This window comes from Sander vitreus, chromosome 4 (assembly GCF_031162955.1).
Source record: "Sander vitreus isolate 19-12246 chromosome 4, sanVit1, whole genome shotgun sequence".
Classification (NCBI taxonomy): domain Eukaryota; kingdom Metazoa; phylum Chordata; class Actinopteri; order Perciformes; family Percidae; genus Sander; species Sander vitreus.
The window spans coordinates 14,766,160-14,786,426 of record NC_135858.1 but is presented as its reverse complement, the minus strand read 5'-3'; the positions used below and the strand labels follow the sequence as shown (position 1 = coordinate 14,786,426).

Here is a 20,267-nt window from a genome sequence, read left to right as displayed (position 1 = left end):
TTAATCATGTGTGTTTCTTTAATCGAGGACAGCCCTAGCAAGCTCAAGGGCACATGGCAGATATGTTGGGCTTTGTAGATTATTACAAGCCGATCTTTCATACATCATACAGCCTGACTGGATTTTTGAGGGCAATATTACTATTTGAAAGTTCAAAAAACTTTTTAATCTAAGATCGACCTAACAGACTTAAATTGGTTATTAAAAAAAATGTGTACCTGTGATAAGCTAATACCTTTCAGGCTCAACTTGCAGGTGCCTGTATTTCCAGGCCACCTTGAAGTGCACCCCCACATTAAACATAAGTGCTTTATTTAACACACATGCATACAAACAATACAACAAAATTGCAGATTCTGTTCTTTGGTATTTTACGAAGATTTGTCTTTTAGTCTAAACAAAGCAATGACAGAATTTACTGTAGGGCAGTTGTATTAGACTGCTTTAGCTAGGTGTACCTAATAAACTGGCAAATAAGTAAGTTTTGTGGAGGGAGGAACAAGTCTTTGACGAGTTACATTTATAGTCAAAATGAAACTACAGTAATCTTATGTTGCTCATTGCAAGCAACAGAATATCAAGATGATGGAGTGAGGATGTTCATGGGTTGATAGACTTTTGAAAGGCCACATCAGATAACATTTGCGGTCTGAAAGCAACGACACCAGCAGTGGTTGACGTGTGATTTGTTTTTAACCATAAACATATTTCCAGGGTGAGAAAATGATGCCCATTGTAACTAAAAAAATATTATGTTCAAGCCCCTTGAATCCCCCCTTATCACCATAGAATGTCTGTTTTACCCAATAACGCAAGTCTTATGTGGCTTGTAACCCTGCTGTGGAAAAAAAAAATGGCTGCACAATACAGTCTCATTCCTCTGATGAATAGCTACAGCCGGGCATCAGCAATTGATGTGACAATCATCTGTTTATTTGTCATTCGTTCTTCTTGGCTGGAAGTCTTGAGCGGGCGAGAAACACCGGAAGCACAGCTAGAGCTCCCAGAGCCACAGCCACTAATGGTCGGTAAAAAAGCCAACCTGCTCCGATGGTGAGAAGGGACAGAGAGCAGGAGACACACAGGGCGAAGATCTTCAGCCCCACGGACACGAGCTCTCTGAGAATAGGAACCCAATCCACTGTAATGCACACAACAAGGAGTATTATGAACGAGAAATGCAGGGACAGAAATCAATGTACGATGTGGATGTACAGCGGCGAGTGTTTGTTTTACCCAGTGTGTAGATGATGCGCATGGTCAGCTGAATACTAAGGCACATGAGGGCCCAGCCAGCAGCCCTGAGTGCCCATGTCTTCATACTGTTGTACTGGAGTTCTTTCGCAAAAACCTCCTACAGGAAACAATACAACTGAATCAACTACCACAACCAAAGACCAAGTGGAAAATGTGTTAACTAGACACATATGGGTATGAATATCTTTTTTTCCGCCAAAAACAATTTCAATGTAATTGACAAAAACCAACAGCAGTGTCCAAGAAATGAAATAAAATCCATACTGACCTCTGCAGAGAGCTCCTCCAGGTACAGGATCTCCAGAGTGTCTCCTGACTTGGTTTTAAAAGGCATCAGCTGCTCCCCTCTCTGCATGGCCACAATACTGACCTGAAAAACCGTTATCACAATCAACACACTTACCCGTTTGTTAACTGACACCGACATAAACTGGTGCTGTTGGATATCATGACATTTTATAGACCGAAAACAATCAGCAGATTAATTAATCGTGAGAATAATTGTGAGTTGAAGCCATAGTTTCAACATTTAAAAAAAATAAAATAAAAATTGTACCATCGATAAAACTAGGGCTGCAACTAATGCTTATTTTTTATTGTTGAATATTTTTTGATTAATCATTTAGTCACGTTTAGTTATGTGTGTCAGAAAAGTTCCCGGAGCCTAAAGAGACAGCTCATATCGTTTTGTCCAATCGTCCAAATCCCAAACATTCAATTTACAATGCTATAAAACAGCAAAACGCAACAAACCTTTTAATTTGAGTAGCTAGGACCAGTGAACGTTTTTTTATTTTTTTTTTATTACTTAAACGATTAATTTATTATCCAAATGAATGCTGCTTTACTTTGTGTTGATCAACTGGTGCACCAGACAAATCGTTTCAGCACTAGTTTGAACAGTTTAGTTCATTTAAATCAAAGATTTCGATGCGTGGGATAAATACCAAGAAAATGCATGCAGAAAATACTTAAAAGGCAATGATTCACCGATATGTCATCATGAGTGAAATCAATATCTGGTCATGTGCAGCACTCACAGTTTGAGCCGGGCCGAGGGGAGACGTCTCGCCACTCAGTCCAGCGAAGGAGAATCTCACACGCACATCCCCAACCTGATGAAAATAAAAACTCAACTCAATAACTGCACCAATGTACAATACATAACCCATCAGAGCAGTTTAGGTATCTAGAAGTTCACATCATGATGCTCACCTCCGGCCTGCGTGGGTTTTGAGTGTGATAGAAATAATCGTCATCGATGCTGAGAAAAGGGTCGACAGAAAAATCCCTGAGACTCAGCGTCTGGAAATTATTTATCTGCTCCACCAGGCCTGAGGATGACCAAGCGATCAGTTGATTAATTATGATTAAAACTGAAAACAGTGTGACACACAATATAGTATCTGTGTATTTTCTGTATGTAGTGTCTTTATGTCAGTAAAGATACCTTTAGACAGACTGAAAGGTCCAACTCCGACTTCAGGAGCCACGACTGTCACACTCTCAACCGCCATGGCACTAAGATTTAAATATTAAATTGAAAATGAACTGCACACAAACACAGAAAATGTTATTTCTAATGCCACAGAATAGAACAGAATAATGACTACCTTGGGTTCTGGTGTCCCATTTCCAAGTCAAAATGACGACTGTTGACCAGCTCTGACTTCCACTCAGTGTCTAAAGAAAAGGAATTACATTGCTTCAATTCACATCACACATCTAAACAATTCATACAGCTTCAACCAGAGTCAAGCACACCATCTTGTTACCAAATACTAACAGAAACAACTCACTGTAGGAGTACGTCGTCTCAGTTTTGGTCTCACCGTCCTCTTGGTAGTCCCTGAAGTTAGTCATACAGTAACAAACTCACTTTGAGCGAATAATGCTCTGTATTCCAGCCAACGTTTTACACACCTGACCCCACACTGAATGTTTACATATGCAGACAGCAGACTCACTTGCTCTCCCGGTACTCCACCCACTGATACATTTCCACCTGCCTCTTCAGCTTCACTGCCTGCACCACCACTCTGTAATTTGGGTCATGGAGGGGCTACACAGACACAGGTGCAGATGACTAGTCACCTGAAGTACAATTTACTTCAGAGTATTGCTTTAACTAAGCAACGTAGCATTTCTTTTCTGGTAGCATGCCACTTAAAATGGTCAGTAAGCAAGAGAATAAAACAAACATGGTAAGAAATGTCTGAAAACTACATCCTGTTTTACCCCCTAACCTGTACTAAGCGTGTTACAAGAATATACTGTGTGTGTGTATATATATATATATATATATATATATATATACTATATATATATATATATATATATATATATATATATAGTAAGTAAGTATTACTTGATATGAAAGAGAAAATACAGAATACTGACTGAGTTTAAACACACTGATAACAATATAGTGATTTGTTTTTTTTTACTAAAACAAACATTTTAGATAAGGATCTCTTAAATGTGGTTGTTAAAGAATTGTACATATAAAAAGGCTTTTTAAATAAAATGTGATTTCTTCATGCAATTACAAGACAAGTTTTGATATTAAAAAAGAATATATACTGTATTTCTGTATACTGTCTGATGTACACAAGTTCCCTTTCCTGTCCCCTCCCCTGTTTTGTTTGTGTGTTATTGTATTGATCTCTTTTCTCCACAGAAACTTGGATCAACATACTGTATATAGATTTATTCAAAGCGTAACTCCCACCAAAATGCAACCTATGGTCTTTTTGTGAATGTACCTGAGTCAAACTTTTGTTTAAAAGCATATTTAGGACGGAAACGTCACTTTTAAGATTTACCGTATTGTCGTTTTCGGTCAAATGGCCTTTTGAATGGGAGAGCTAGGGGCACTACTATGATAGCAGTAAAATCACTATTTTTAATACACTAAGAAGGCTCGACACAACATGAAACTTTGCTCAAAGTATCACCAGGGGCTCTACACATGAACTCTACCATTGAGAACATTGTTTGTGTACACAGAGTTTACTAAAAAGAAAGGTTTTAACAACTCACTGTAGCTGTTGGTTTTTCCGGTCGCCGTCCATCTTGCCAGTCAAAAATAGTCGATCTCCGAATGCAACATAACACGGAGGAGAGTAAAGATGGAAAGCTCCTACAGCTTAGTTCCATATAAATGCACGGCTAATTTGTTGTTTTGTCGTTACTGAAAAACAATATTGACCTTGCAGTTGAAAAAGGAGCCTCATATAAGAATGACATTTCCTCCTATGGAGTCCGTTCATTCGCATTCGGAGATCGCGTAAACAACAACAACAGCTAAAGTGAGTCGTTCAAAACCTTTTTTAGTAAACTCTGTGTACACAAACAATGTTCTCAATGGTAGAGTTCATGTGTAGAGCCCCTGGTGATACTTCGGGCAAAGTTTCATGTTGTGTCGAGCCTTCTTAGTGTATTAAAAATAGCTATTTTGATGCTATCATAGTAGTGCACCTAGCCCTCCCATTCAAAAGGCCATTTGACCGAAAACGAGAATACGGTAAATCTTAAAAGTGGCGTTTCTGTCCTAATTATGCTTTTAAAAGAAAGTCTGACTTGGGTATATTCACAAAAACACCCTAGGTTGCATTTTAGCGAGAGTTACGCTTTGATGCGCATACATGTGGGATTTGTCATTTTTGTCATCCAAAAGACAGACAAAAGGAATAACAACATTCCACTATACACATGACACAACATGGCGATGTTTTAAGATGAATAAATTACAGATTTTAGTTTAAGAGTAGAAAATAAGAACAAACGGCATTAATTCATGGAAGATACAGGATACAATCATGAAATTGTAGAGGGATCAGATGTACATAAATAATAAACTTGAGTATAAGCAAAGTGCTGAGTCTGATCCCAGTTGTTCGGTGAATTCATTATTGATGTATGATTGGAGAGCATAGTTTGACACAACAGAGAGTACAGTCTACCTGTGAGGTGCGCAGCCGTGCAGACAGATGAACTAAACGGTTGTTGTTCTGCAGGTCGAGGCTGGAGAACGGCCCCAACGACACAACCTGAGAAAGACCCTCATCCAGGGAAGATGCTGTTCGCAGAGCCCGTCCCTACGAACAGAAACAGTTGCAGACAGCATGCACTGTGTTAACCCTTAGTTTGCTGTTACATTACCATGCAACATAACACAACAATTTGACTTTGACTGTAATAGTTTGCATTGTGGCTTTGATGTGATATACATGACTGTTTTCCACTGTGTGCGTGTTTCTTACTTCGTTGGTAAAAAGAACATAGATTGAGAGGAAAAACAGTCCGACACCAACAACTGTTCCTCCTGCAGTTTCACCTAGCCGTTCCAGGAATCCAGTGTTGGACTTAACAGATACACGCTTGTGTTGGTTTGGGTCCAAAAACTGAGACAAACATGCAAGAACAACTAAGGTTCAATGCCAACAACAATCACAGCTGAATATCCAGAAGTAACATGGATGACATTATTGACTTTGAGTGGAATACTTAAGGAAATACTCTTTTATTATAAGTTGTAGGTTTATATTTGCCCCTTTTGTAATTTATTTTATTTAAACAGGGACAATGCCCAAGTTAACATTAACCTTGTATAAGAACAAGGAGAGATGCATTGTACCAGGTTGTAGCACAGATGCTATTTGCCCGAGTGGCTCTTGTTTTTTGAGAGTTGAGTGTAATACTTTTCTTTTTTAGAGGACGAGCAGCAGCATTATGGATGACCTCCACTAAAGGAAGTGACAGTCGTAGCTAGGGCTGGGCGATATGGAGAAAATCAAATATCACAATAATTTTGACCAAATACCTCAATATCGATACCGCAACGATATTGTAGTGTTGACTATTGGTGCTTTCACAAAATATTTACACAATGAGATTTTTGATAAATAATCATCAGTAATGTGGATATAATGACTAAGTGGGTAAAGGCAAATACTAGAACAGCTAGAACAGTCTGGTAAGTTCAGAAATTACATAACTTTACTGTAATGCAGCCTATAAAACCAGGAAAAGACAACACTTATGCCATATTACGATATCCAAAATCTAAGATGATATCTAGCTTCATATCACGATATTGATATAATATCGATATATTGTCCAGCTCTAGTCGTAGCCCCTGACGGAAACACCAATGTATGTCATGAACTTCAAATAACTATATTAAAACTGTCAAGAGTATTTCTTTTCTCACCTGACACAATAATGGCTCAATCAGTGTGGATGGTAGAGTCAAACCAAGCTGGCTGCACCAATTCAAACTTGTAAGATCATTTTGATTTGTTTTGTTTATATAATCCCATATTTTGCTATTGTAGGCTAACTTTAACTTAAAACTCTTCTACCGTAAACAAGGCCAACTTCTTTATTTATGCGCATTTGAGACAGATTAATTTTATCAGATGTATTACAACTAGGCTGGTGAAGGTACCAGGACAAGCTTAGTTAACAACTGTGTCCCATGTCAAAGAGATAAGGCGTGAACAACGGACACACCTCTCTTTTGTTCTGTGTTTATTTTCCTTCTCAACTAATAGAAAATGTGTCAGTAAACTGTGACGAATTGTTATATGCCTTTCCCAGTACTCAAGACATTCGACTATCTGACGTTACGTCGCCATTAAGGTTATCTAGCGTTTTTTTGTTTTGAATCATAAATAACTGAAACTGAAAATGCTGTAACGATAGTAAGACAGCTAACGTTAATGTTGCAGTGACGCTAATTGCAGGAACAGTGTTTATCACGTAAAACCAAAGCACTTCAACGGAACCACTTACTGTCTGTGCTGAAGACATTTCTCTGACTTGTTTCAACTCCGCAGTCAAACAGTAATTAGCTAAAGTTCAAGTTGGAGCTGCAGCGGCTGGAAGACATCAACACAATACATGACACAAAATGCACTTTCAGTGTCACCACATACTCGGCGTAGACCGTAAGCGAATTTGCGTTTCCTAGGATGGCGAAGGTATGTCCCGCCCTACTCTACCTTACTCTGCCTCTGATTGGCTAACCCTGGTATTTTTACCCTAACTACTATGACCCTTACCAATCTCACTACTCACTCCTAAACCTAAAAGTCTTAGATGTTCCAAAACCTTTTATTAAGAAAATAGATTCTACAATATTCAATTATACTTGGAAAAATAAGCCTCACTATTTAAATAAAAATACTTTATGTAATCCATACAATCAAGAAGGTTTGAATGTTCTTGATTTCCATACATCTAATATATTTTTCAAGGTGAACTGGATTAAACATTATATAAAAAATAAAGATAAAATGTGGTATTTCATTCCAAACTTTATTTTTCAAAACGTTGGGGGTATTGAATTCTTACTAAAGTGCAATTTTGATATTGATAAAATCCCTCTTCAGCTATCGAACTTTCATAGGCAGGTTCTTTTATGTTGGCTTCTTATGTATACACACAATTTTTCACCCCACAAACATTTTATATGGAATAATAAAGATGTAAAGTATAAGAACAAGTCAATATTTTATCCCAATTGGGTCCAAAACAATATTTTATTGATTTCCCAGTTGGAAACGGTCACTTACTTACATATTCAGAATTCTTAATGAAGTTTAATATTCTAATAATTGCACGATAATATAGCATAGTATTTGATGCTCTACCCACAGGTTATGTAAGACTGCTGCAGGGTAGTAATGTGTTTAATGACCAGTCAACATTTAGAACAGATGTTTTATTAAATGGCATAGACATAAAGGATAAAAAGTGCAATAATAGATATTTTAGACATTTGACACATTGCCCCACAGTTGCTCGATGCAAACATTATTGGAATAACCACTTTGGGAATATCAACTGGAATTTGATTTGGACCTATTATAATAAATATTTTGTTAATAATAAAGTAAATGACGTATATTTCAAAATTGTCCATTGCATCTACCCAACAAATCAAATTTGAAAGAAATATAAACCTGAACTTTCTGAATCCTGCATATTTTGTGGTGTTTTCACAGAGACGATTGCACGTTTGTTTTGTGAATGTTTTTATGTCAGATGGTTCTGGATTTATGTGGAGGATGTTATTTCATGTATTGTGTGGCTCTAGATCAACTTACAAAGTAGAGACATTATTTTTTACTATGAAGGAAATTATTTGAATAAATGCCATGTTTTCATTTTAAATCTTTTAATTTTATTTGGAAAATGGTATATCCATAAACGTAAATGGTCTGAAAGAAAACCAAATAATCACCAATTTAAAAATGACATGAAATTATATTTTGAAACTTTAAAAGGACAAAGAAAGCCATCCGGACTCTGAACATTTACAATGCCTTACAACCTCTTTAATGTAAATGTCATGCACCCCTCTTTTCATATACTGTATGTATGCATTTAACGTTTTCAATGTATATGTGTATCTGTACTTGAATAATAAAGTTTTTTTGAAGACAAAAAACAAAACAAAAAACGAATTAATCCAAACAAGGAAGGTAATGAGTACTAGCCAATCAGAGGCAGATTAGGGTGGGTCATGCTTTCACCATCCCATAGATATATATACGTGTATCTATTTTCACCATCCTAGGAAACGCAAATTTGCGGACCGCGGCTCGCCCAGAGTCTGCGCGCCGCCCCGGCGTGTTCAACAAGCGCAGCCCAGACCCAGAGGTCTTCTTCTCAAGGCATTGTGGGTAGCCTAACTTAATTTTTGTAGCAGCTCAGCGTCAGCCTACCTGCAGCCGCCAATCCTACTGCAATTTCATTCTCTAGTTTGATGTTATGTAATGTTGAAATGATGCTGTTTTTGTCGTTGTTGTTGAGAATTAATGTATTTTTGTATTCAGAATTTAGACTTTGTTGGAAAGGGAAACAAACATACTACAACTGATTTTCTGGGTGCTCACATTAAGAGTGTACAAAGTTACGGGCTCCGACCTCTGGCCCTTTGCTGCATGTCGTTCCCTCTTTCTCTCTCTCTCTCTCCCCTTTCATGTCTTCAGCTGTCCTGTCAAAAAAGAGAAGAGTGTACAAAGTTACAATTACTTACAGAATTGTGTTCATATTTTTTATATCCAGTTATAAGTTACTAAGTACAATTTTGAGGTACTTTACTTGAGTATTTCTTTTAACATTTTACATTTAAAAAAATTATAATTAAAAAATACAATATAATACATACACGTTGTTAAATATTTAACCAGTTGGGGCTCCTTGTCACATTTAAAATGTCTAGGAGTTGTAAGCAGACACATTTCCCCTCTAAACTTCTCACATAGTTTAATTTAAATAACTTTCTGAGGCCCAAAGAGATAGAAATTACCTAATATTTCACCAAAAAAGCAAATATTAGAGAAATTCCCCAAAAATAAACATATACATTTTTTATTCTTTCATCTCCCAACGACCTTTCAGATTTATCTTCTGACCCTTTGAAGGGGCCTGACCCCTATGTTGGGAGCACTGACTGGACTAAATTACCTAACAGTATATAAAGTAGTTTCAATGCTCTACCTCGAGCAGCTACAACAGTAACATATTACACACTGATGCATAAGTATTAACAATCTAATAATGTAATACATAATGAATATATCAGTCGCAGGGGACATTTCGCTGCGGAATGAGTACTTTTACTTTGATAGTACATTTTGTTGATAATACTTCTGTACTTTTACTTAAGTAGAATGACGGATCTGAAAACTTTGTCCACTGATAACACCATCTTCATTTAATACCTCAGTTTGCAGTGACTTGGATACCCCACATCTTATAGCACACACACACACACACACACACACACACACACACACACAGCATAGATGTGCCAGTATTAAGTCTTAAGAGGATTATTGCAAAGGGGAACACAAAGCAATTACTGTCACTTATCATAATCATATCTGTATACACACATGCACACAGACACATTCACAGTACTGCAACAGGCTACACTCAGGAAAAGCGAGGTAGCAGTGAGAAACAAGCGGATAGACTGTCCTGATGGAGGAATATGATATTATTGTGCTTGGAACTGGACTTAAGGTGAGAACACTTTTGTAAAATACATAGTCTACTGTATAAGGCACATGAGGAAAATTACAAGCATCATTGTTAAGAATTATTTTTTACTGAGAAACTAAAGATATACTGAATGACCTTTTTTTTCATCTGTTCCCTAAACTAGTTTTACTCTTTAATAATGTATATGATATGTGGTAGTTAAGTTTGATCATTAGTAAAATGGCCATGCTTTTATTGGTCATTCACATGCAGACTTTCTGAGCTCCTGTTGGCTGTTAAATGGATTTACAACAATTAAATGACGTCATTATGCTAGTCTTGATCCACAGATCCCACTAACTAACGGCTCCACTGTTTCTCTCAGGAATGTATCCTTTCTGGTTTAATGTCTCAAAGTGGGAAAAGGGTTCTTCACATTGACAAGAATCCTCACTCTGGAGGAGAGAGTGCATCCATTTCTCCCCTTGAAGAGGTGTGTTCACACAAACAACAGCCAACATGCATATCCTCCGTTAGACAAAGCTGCTGCTACATCGCTCATTTGTGGTGTTTACTATTTAATATTTTTCTACATTTACAGCTGTACAAGACGTTTAAGGTTCCAGGTTCTGCCAAGTCTATAGGCCATGGAAAAGAGTGGAACATCGACCTTATCCCTAAATTTTTTCTTTCTAATGGTGAGTTTAGTGCATCTGAACTTGTGATGTGTGCATTATTGTGGTGTAAATGAGTGCACTGTCATTTTCTGTACCCTCTGCTGTGTCTTTGCATTAGGTGAGCTGGTCAAAATCTTAGTGCACACTGAGGTTACTCGGTATATGGACTTCAAAGTCGTTGAAGGCAGCTATGTATACAAAGCAGGCAAAGTGCACAAAGTCCCCTGCACAGAGGAAGAAGCTCATGCTTCAGGTGATGAACCTGAAGAACGTTTAATGCATAATGTTGAATTTTAACTGCATTTAATAAAACGTTTCTGTTGCAGATCTGATGGGCATGTTTGACAAGAGAAGGTTCAGGAAGCTGCTGCTCTTTGCTCTGAACTTTGACGTGAGGAAACCTCGGACCTACCAGGACGTGGATCCTAACAAAATGACCACGCGGGACCTCTTCTGCCGCTTTGACCTGGGACTAGATGTCATGGAGTTCACAGGTCATGCCATAGCTTTACACAGCAGTGAGGGGTCAGTCACAGGAACTTAAACATAAACCAGATCAATTATGACAGGGAATCCTTTAAGTTAAAACCTGCCTTGTCTCGTTTACTGTCTCCTGGTGACCCTGAAGTTACCTGGACCAGCCGTGTGGGGAAACCATCAGACGGATCAGGCTGTACTCTGAGTCTCTGTCCCGCCACAACACCAGTCCATACCTCTACCCTGTGTATGGGCTGCGTGAGCTACCACAGGGATTTGCCAGGTTACAAAATAATTAATCAGATTTCTCCCTGAATATTTTCAGAAAAATCTCCAGTTTGTGTTCTTATTACATTCAGTGAGATCAACATCAAATAGGAAACATTGTGTGCGATTTTGCATACTGAAACAGATATCTTGATATACATCGATGCCTGTAGATGGTCCTCTAGATGTTTGTAATATATTTTTTTTTTTTCACAATCTTGCACCAGTGACAGAGAATACAGTCACTGTTCGGTTCATATTATCCAACCTGCTTCTGTGTGTTTCAGACTGAGTGCAGAGTACGGAGGAACTTTCCTCTTGAACAGAGCAGTGGATGAGCTTGTGATGGACAACGGCAAAGTGAAAGCTGTAAAATCTGAGGGGAAGGCGAGTGTATTTACGTGGAGGAAGGGTAGACAAGTTGGGATGTTTGGAGAAAATTGTGTGTCAGTGATCTTGTCTGTCTGTCTGTTCAACAGCTTTTTCACTGTAAACAGCTCATCTGCGACCCCAGCTACGTTCCTAATCAAGTGAGGAAAGTGGGGCGTGTGATAAGAGTCATCTGTTTATTAAATCACCCAGTTAAAAACACCCACGAGGCCAACTCCTGTCAAATCATCATCCCTCAAACACAAATCAACAGGAAATCTGGTATTTTGTCAAAATCATGTATTCACATACATGTGTGTTGCAGTCCACAGATCCTGTTTACATACATGATTTGGGCTGAATCTATGAAAACCCCTTCTGTTTTGTCCATGCAGACATTTACATATCCGTAGTGTCCTATGCCCACAATGTGGCCTCAGACGGGATGTACATTGCCACAGTGAGCACGACTGCAGAAACCAGCGACCCAGAGAAAGAAGTTCAGCCAGGCCTGGAGCTTCTCGAGCCCATCATGCAAAAGTTGGTAACACTTCAATTTTTGACTGTTTATTTGTCCTGGCTGTGTCAGTGAAATAACATTTTAAACAACATTTAATTGTTATTTCCTGTCACCACCTAAAATCTAGATTTGTTAAAGTCAGCAAAGTGTTGGTTCCCAAAGAAGATGGAAAAAAGAGTCAGGTAATAAAGGAGATTTCTGCGCAAAAAAAAATTAAAAGAAGTGAAGTGTAGTGGGTCCAGTGCTGGTGACACCTCTCCTCTATCTTCACTAGATATTTGTGTCATGCTCATATGATGCCGTGAACCACTTTGATGCTGACTGTGAGGACATCAAAGACATGTACCGCCGGATCACAGGAGCAGAGCTCTGCTTCGGAGGATCAGAGAGACACCAGTCTCTCAACTCTGATGATGACTGAGAAAGACCTTCAACATCAGGACCAAAGAGTTCTGGGAGGCCATAATGACATTATGAATGATTATATTGCTACACAGCTGTAAAGCAGAGGGTGTGTTCTGTAGTACGTAGACTGAATTGTGAGTGCACTATGTAAATGTTGGATGTTTAATTTGTTTGCTATAATTATACTAACCTTTTGTGAAACTAATAAATATTATTACTAAATTAGGACTTTAGTAAAGACAGCTTCATATTCAATATGATTTTTAGCTGATTACACAATTCTTGTCAACTTTACCAAATAACTTGTCAATGTAAATAACTCTTAAGTGACTGCACGTATCTAACTGAAACCAGTTTGATTGGATTTTTTTTGGTTCCATTAAGCACCAATAAGTGTCACAACTTCTCAGCAGAAGCAGGTGAAAGTAATAATGCGGCAACCTGGATGTGAACAACGGGGATTTAAAAATTCAAACTGACACTTGGCATGTGTGTGGCACAGAGGCAGATGATTAAGAGATGATGTGTAGAGGATTTGTAGATTCTCTTATCTATGGGAGCTTATGTGTGAGAAGGACAAAACCATTGAATGATGTCATGTGCTGCACACAGGCAGCTTGTAGTTGGCAGCGCTGCTGGTGCCAGAAGGCGGACAGACGCACAGAGTAAAGAGGCTTATCCAAATGAAGGACAGTCACCACCATCACCTCGGGTAGAGGGCTGAAACATATTCATATATATATATATTTATTTTTTACATGTAGAACCCTTTTATCTGCTGCACAGACAATAGCATCTGTGTCTTTTAAAATAATTCATACCCCATCTTCTACGAAAACACATTAAATTCATGACACTTGGGTTGTTTGTTGCATGTAAAGCTTAAATAAATACATTTTATATATATATATTTATTTATTTATTTCATACACATAACACAGTATTTCTATACAAGAACAGTGTTCACCTTACATTACAGTCTCTCTGAGCCAGGTCACTGCTCACATCACTGGGTGGTGACAACGGATGTTTTAACACCATCTCCAAAAAAAATAACAGTTGTAACCAAATATAGTGATTCTTTAGAGCCACTGAGTTTGTTCATTTGGAAGCTTTGTGAAAAGAATAACCATCCGACAGGCCTAGGATCATTCATAAACCTCAAACTTCCATCTGCAGAAGTCAGTTCTGGTTTCTGTTGACATTGCAACACTTATTCCTGTCTCACTTCCAGCTCCGTGCTGACGGGCGGAGGGATCAGACCAGCGGCTGCCACTCTTCGCTCATTGGTCAGGAAGTTGAAGGTTGCACATGCATTTGGCTGCAAACAGCAGAGATGAAAAAGAAAGACAGAACGGTAAATTAGGGCAACTCAATTAGTTTTAGTGTTGTTTGTCACACAGTTTAGAAAGTATTTTATGCAGAAGAACATATGTAGTTTACCACACTGAGCATACTTTACCGTGTCTTGCACCTCCACAGCAATGCCTTTACGTTTGAGTAGAGCGAGGACTGAGGGGTTAATTCGTTCAACACGTGCACCTGTGCCCAGCACAAGAATCTCTGCATAAAACAACAAGAAAATAAGTATTACACATTTGTTTTTTAGTTAAATACAACATATATAAACCTAGATGAGTGACAAAATCAAAGATTAACCTGAATAACCTTGTGGAAAAATATAATAAATGCAGATGCTTCCATACAGGGCACACATCACTGAATGGATTGATGAACATGAAAATGATGTGAATCATGTGCTATGGTCTTCACAGTTGCCAGATCTCAACCCAATTTAACATATATGGGGGATTTTGGTCCAACGTGTTAAACAACGCTCTTCACCACCATCATGAAAACACCAAACGAGTGAATATCTTTTGAAAGAAGGCTGTTCATCACACTTCATGTTGGTTTTTCTTTTAATTTGTCACCCATCTTTGTGTCGGTGTGCTTTTATTTTGCACCTATTCTTGGTTCAAGCATGTGAAAAAGTGAGACACTTTCTTCTGTGATGTCTTTATGACTGCCAACCTGCAGAGAGAGAGGTAGAGAGGTAAAAAGAGAGATGTAATAAACACAGATAGTTGTTTAAATTCCATACAAACTGTGAAGGTAGTTTGGATATTGATCTCACCTTCCACTGGAGGATAGCAGGAGGCAGCACAGCACAGGGCCCAATCACCTTGTTGCCGTCAATGTTGAATCCTCTGGAACTGTAGCTGTGGATCATGACCCCGCTGCCCGGCTCCTTCTGCATGACGGACACTGAGGTACGCTGATACATTTCATCATCGCTGGGACCCAATTTATGTGCACGAGACAGAAATGGGCTGAAAAACAAGACAGGTAAACTAATTAGAACCAATTACAACCAATCAGAATGGGTTTTATTGCCAAGTACATTTTTTAACACAAACAAGGAATTTGTTTAAGTGTTGTTGGTGCTCGTCACACATTCTCTAAATGGAATATTAAACAATATAAGTATAGGTATAAACAATATAAGTATATGTACACAGTATGTATTAAATTAAAAATAAAGATAGTAATAAAATAAAAAGAGCATTAGCAGAGAGAGAACAGTGACATGAAGGTGAAGTGTCAGGGTGGTTTCCAGGCCTTGTTAATAAGGTTAGTGGCAGATGGGAAAAGCTGTTCATGTGACGTGTGGTTTTGGTCCTGATGCCAGAGGGGAGAGTCTCAAAAATGTTGTGGCCGGGGTGGGAGGGATCGGCCACAATCTTTCCAGCACGCTTCAGAGTCCTGGTGACATACAGGTCCTGGAGCGGCGGCAGATTGCAGCCAATCACCTTCTCTGCTGACCGAATGACACGCTGCAGTCTGCCCTTGTCCTTGGCAGTGCTAGCAGCGTACCAGATGGTGATGGAGGACGTGAGGATGGACTCAATGATGGCTGTGTAGAAGTGCACCATCATTGTCTTTGGCAGGTTGAATTTATTCCGCTGGAAGTACATCCTCTGTTGTGCTTTCTTGATGAGGGAGCTGATGTTCAGCAAGGGGGAAAGAACACAGCCCTGGGGGAATCCGGTGCTGATGGTCTGTGAGTCGGAGACGTGTTTCCCCAGCTTCACATGCTGCTTCCTGTCAGAAAGGAAGTCAGTGATCCACCTGCAGGTGGAGTCAAGCACGCCTAGCTGGGAGAGCTTCTCCTGAAGCAGAGCCGGGATGATGGTGTTAAAGGCAGAGCTGAAGTCCACAAACAGGATCCTGGCGTAGGTTCCTGCGGAGTCCAGGTGCCGGAGGATGTAGTGTAGGGCCAGGTTGACTGCATCGTCTACAGACCTATTGGCTCTGTAGGCAAACTGCAGGGGGTCCAGGAGGGGGTTGGTGCTGTCTTTGAGGCGCTCAAAGGACTTCATAACCACAGAGGTCAGGGCGACGGGTCTGTAGTCGTTAAGTCCTGTGGTCCTTGGCTTCTTGGGGACAGGGATAATGGTTGAGGTCTTGAAGCATGCTGGCACGTGACATGTCTTCAGTGAGGTGTTGAAAATGTCTGTGAACACTGGAGACAGCTGATCAGCGCAGTGCTTCAAGCTTGATGGGGAGACAGCATCTGGTCCAGCAGCTTTGCGGGGGTTCTGTCTCCTGAAGAGTCTGTTGACGTCCCTCTCGTGGACGGAGAGAGTCGTCACTGAGGTGGGTGTGGGTCACCCTATGGAGGTGAAGGGGGAGACCTTTAACGAGGGCATTGGTGGGGGGGCCCAGGACCCTGTTGAGGTGGGGGAGGTGGAGGTGATACACTGTAGCTGGAGCTGTGGGGAGGTGTCGTGGGGGATGGTTTCAGGACTGACCTTTTGTCTTTCAAATCGACAGTAGAACTCGTTCAGGTCGTTGGCTAGGTGTCGGTCATTGTAGGGGGAGTGGGGGGGTTTTAGGCTTATAGGTGGTGATCTGCCTAAGTCCTTTCCAGACAGTAACAGAGTCGTTCGCTGAAAACTGGCGTTGGAGCTTCTCAGAGTACCATCGTTTAGCCTCCTTCACTGCCTTGCTAAACTTGTACTTCGACTCTTTAAATCTGTGCTATATTATATCAACAACACAAGAGTGGTCATTTTCTATTATTTATTGTGAGGTGTTTATTGGCATGAAACTGTAATTTTGCTTTTATTGCACAGCTATTACCTCTTCTTGTCATCACTTCCCATTTTACAATGAAACAGGCTGCACTGCAGACTGTGGCCATGTGGCCCAGTTTAAAAGCCAAAAATCGAATGCCAACCTACTAGTCAGGAGGCCAAAACTGATATTAAAACTTTGTCGGACACTTTTTGGTACAAGCATACAACCTATCCAGTATTAATATTTAACCCCTCAACATGTGTTCTAGCCAGGTTGTCAGCTTAGAAAATATTTTTTGTCCAAAGTGCTTCCATTTTCTTCCATGTTACCTACTGTAATTTTGGGCAAATGTGCAATATAATCCAACTTATGGGCAAGCATGATCATTAAAAAATAATAATCAATAAATACCACAAGAATATCACACCACAAGGTGCACTGTTGTGTCAGCACAGCTGTGATTTGGCAGCAGATCCAGAGAAGATGATCACAGCAGGTGTCAACAGTCTGAACAAAACTTTATAAAAAGGAGTGAATCACACAACAGATTAACTTGGTGTATTTGTCTACACAAACATTTACCTCAGGATTCTACCATTCTACCATCAAATGTTGCCAGAAACAGGTAAGCTAAACTGTTTTCCAACTAGCTATACTTCCCAGACAGATAGCTAGGCTAATTTACTTTCATAATTACTAGCTTACTTACTAATAGGTAAATTAAGTTTTGTGCAGATGTGTAATGGAAATATTATGTTTATAATTTATGTGCTGCACAGCAGCCTATTTTACAGTCTGCTAGCTAAAAGTGTTAACCAGTTTGTTAGACAGCCAAGCCCTCAGCTTATGTCAGAGGACATTGTAGTGATCCACTCAGAAACCAATCAATCAGTCTAGTGTAGTGAAACATTTCTTTGCCTTTCAGATGAGATAACATGGATCCAGAGGGAGATGTAAGCCTAGCGTCCAAAGATAAACAAATAGGAAGAGATATTGATTGGGAAAAATGTTTCATTTGTCAAGACAAATATGGAAAATACAGTCAAGATAAAGCCCTAAGAAATCCTTCTGAGAATGGGCTAAAGTGTATTAGATTGAGAGCAAATGAACGGGCGAAATACCAAGATGTGGAGTACGCTGATACCCTGGAGAGAATTGAGGAGTTTCTGGACACAGAAACTGAAAAGATAAAATGGCAAAATGCATCAACCTTTGGGGATTATGCTGACATTTTCATACAGAAAGTGACTGGCAATTTACATGGGAACATTACTAGAGTGGATCTAGTCTTTGATCAGTACCTACAGAATTCCATGAAGGGTGGAACTAGAGCAAAACGCAGCACCACGCAGCGAAAAATTCGCACCATTGTAAGAAATGATGTAAAGATGCCAGCTAACTGGAATAATTTCATTGAAATGGACCAAAACAAGGCCAACCTGACACAATTAATTTCAATTGAACTTGAAAGGCATGTCATTCAGTATGGTCTTGAAATTGTAATAAGTGGGGGATTTGATGATGCTGAAAAAGTGGCAACGGCAGCTGGGATTGATATTTCCCACCTACGGGCTGCACATGAAGAAGCAGACAGCTGCATATTGCTACATGCTGTTGATGCCACAACCAAAGGGTATGAGAGGCTCATCATTCAGTGTTGCTTCTTGTGTTTGCACACCTGCTGAGCCCAGAAATTTGGATGATAGCAGGAACTGCCAAGAAACCACGCTACATTAAAGTGCATGATATTAAAATGTCAAATGAGATTCTGGATGGTCTGTTGGCATTTCATGCAATCACTGGATGTGACACTACCACTCAGTTCACTGGAATAGGAAAAAGGACGGCGTGGAAAGTGTTCCAGCAGTGCCCTCATCTTCTCCACAACTTTGGTGAGGATGAAGTACCAAGTCCAGCTATTCTATCCTCAGCAGAACAGTTTGTCTGCAAACTGTATGATCCAAAAACGACCAGCACTTCAATCCATGATGTTCGCTGTGCCCCGTTTCGGAAAGTGAAAGCCAATGTGGATACTTTACCACCAACTCACGATGCCTTGTGTCTGCACCTCATGAGGGCCCACTATCAAACAAAGGTTTGGAAACAGTCACTAGTGATCCATCCACAGGAACTATTTGTGGTTGGCACATGAAGGATGGAATTCTTGTCCCCCAGCTTTTAACCAAAGAACCTGTACAGGCCAGGTGCTTGGAGCTGACGATATGTGGATGCAAGGAAAGTGGAAGTCAGTGCAGTACCAGGCAGTGTCGATGTCGAAAAAGTAGAATATCTTGCAGTGGGGCATGTGGGTGTGCCTGTGCAGCTTGGTGCAAGAATACTATGGGTGTCTTCTAACTAAAAAAATAGGGTGACAGCTTTTACCAAAACAGGTCCGCAAAAGTCTTAACGGAAGCCCTTTTCAGAATTGGCCCCCTGACTAGAGCTGCAGTACATTTTTGCTTGTTCTTACATATTTTCTTCCTGACTGTTACAAAAATCAGAGCAAGTTCAGCAACCAAAACAAGTTTTTGAGATGTGATGCACTGCACTGTCTAGTCAACTGCTTGTCATGTCAAAAAGTAGAATCAGCACACTTTGCTACCATAACATTTCTTTATTTATTGTTGATGAGCAATGTTTTAATCAATATTATCTTCATCAGGCCCAAAACAGCACTTTACAAACATCACATTGCATGTACATATCTCAAAATGAGTGTTATACAAGATAAGCCTCTAACCCGGGCTCTGTTGATAAAACTAACTTGTATTCGAGCATCTCAAACTCATGTGATAGTAAGGAGTTTCATAACAATAACATTACATTTTAATGTCCTCGTCTCCACACAGAGGGGACAGTTTCTTAAGCGACCCCACTGGATTTAAATCTTCGGCTTCAAGGAATCACATGCCTTAAATAAAAAATAAAAAAGACCATACCTTGAGAAAGCGGGTACTGCCCTGGAGGAGAAGAGAAAGCCCTGTGTTGATCTCTGAAGAAGGACTCTAGCACACACCAGTGCGGCCATGTTAACGTTGTTCATAAACCCGGCGACACATAAGGGGGACAGAATTCTGTGTAACACCAACCGCTCGTTTCCGGTGTTGTGTAATGCTCAATCGAACAATTTTTATTTCAACTTCAACAAGCCGTACTAACTGGCCATTTAATGTGAAATCATTTGTATTAATTAATAATTCATTACAATTGCA

General features: G+C 39.6%; 3 protein-coding genes across 4 annotated transcripts; 1 reads left to right on the top strand and 2 right to left on the bottom strand.

Annotated features, from left to right (window-relative positions):
- Positions 1 to 295: 295 nt before the first annotated feature.
- Positions 296 to 7,229, bottom strand: tmem43 (transmembrane protein 43). The gene is made up of 12 exons (XM_078248562.1): positions 7,057 to 7,229; positions 5,523 to 5,663; positions 5,223 to 5,357; positions 3,225 to 3,319; positions 3,057 to 3,106; positions 2,871 to 2,940; positions 2,708 to 2,778; positions 2,473 to 2,591; positions 2,298 to 2,372; positions 1,526 to 1,627; positions 1,237 to 1,354; positions 296 to 1,141 (listed from the first exon to the last, which is right to left on the bottom strand). The coding sequence occupies exons 1-12, from the start codon at positions 7,072 to 7,074 to the stop codon at positions 939 to 941; spliced, it is 1,197 nt and encodes a 398-aa protein (XP_078104688.1). The 5' UTR covers positions 7,075 to 7,229; the 3' UTR covers positions 296 to 938.
- Positions 7,230 to 9,988: 2,759 nt separating this feature from the next.
- LOC144516242 (rab GDP dissociation inhibitor beta) lies at positions 9,989 to 13,192 on the top strand. Of its 2 annotated transcripts, XM_078247447.1 has the most exons (11): positions 9,989 to 10,299; positions 10,643 to 10,750; positions 10,859 to 10,955; positions 11,053 to 11,187; positions 11,261 to 11,459; positions 11,563 to 11,694; positions 11,966 to 12,065; positions 12,158 to 12,329; positions 12,443 to 12,587; positions 12,695 to 12,749; positions 12,842 to 13,192. In XM_078247447.1, the coding sequence occupies exons 1-11, from the start codon at positions 10,258 to 10,260 to the stop codon at positions 12,986 to 12,988; spliced, it is 1,332 nt and encodes a 443-aa protein (XP_078103573.1). In that variant the 5' UTR covers positions 9,989 to 10,257; the 3' UTR covers positions 12,989 to 13,192. The 2 variants fall into 2 exon arrangements, with proteins under 2 accessions (XP_078103573.1, XP_078103574.1); XM_078247448.1 differs by lacking the exon at positions 11,053 to 11,187.
- Positions 13,193 to 13,863: 671 nt separating this feature from the next.
- ndufaf3 (NADH:ubiquinone oxidoreductase complex assembly factor) lies at positions 13,864 to 20,127 on the bottom strand. Its single transcript, XM_078248561.1, has 5 exons — positions 19,995 to 20,127; positions 15,110 to 15,305; positions 14,940 to 15,006; positions 14,435 to 14,535; positions 13,864 to 14,293 (listed from the first exon to the last, which is right to left on the bottom strand). Exons 1-5 carry the CDS (start codon positions 20,096 to 20,098, stop codon positions 14,186 to 14,188), a joined length of 576 nt encoding a protein of 191 aa, XP_078104687.1. The 5' UTR covers positions 20,099 to 20,127; the 3' UTR covers positions 13,864 to 14,185.
- Positions 20,128 to 20,267: the final 140 nt, after the last annotated feature.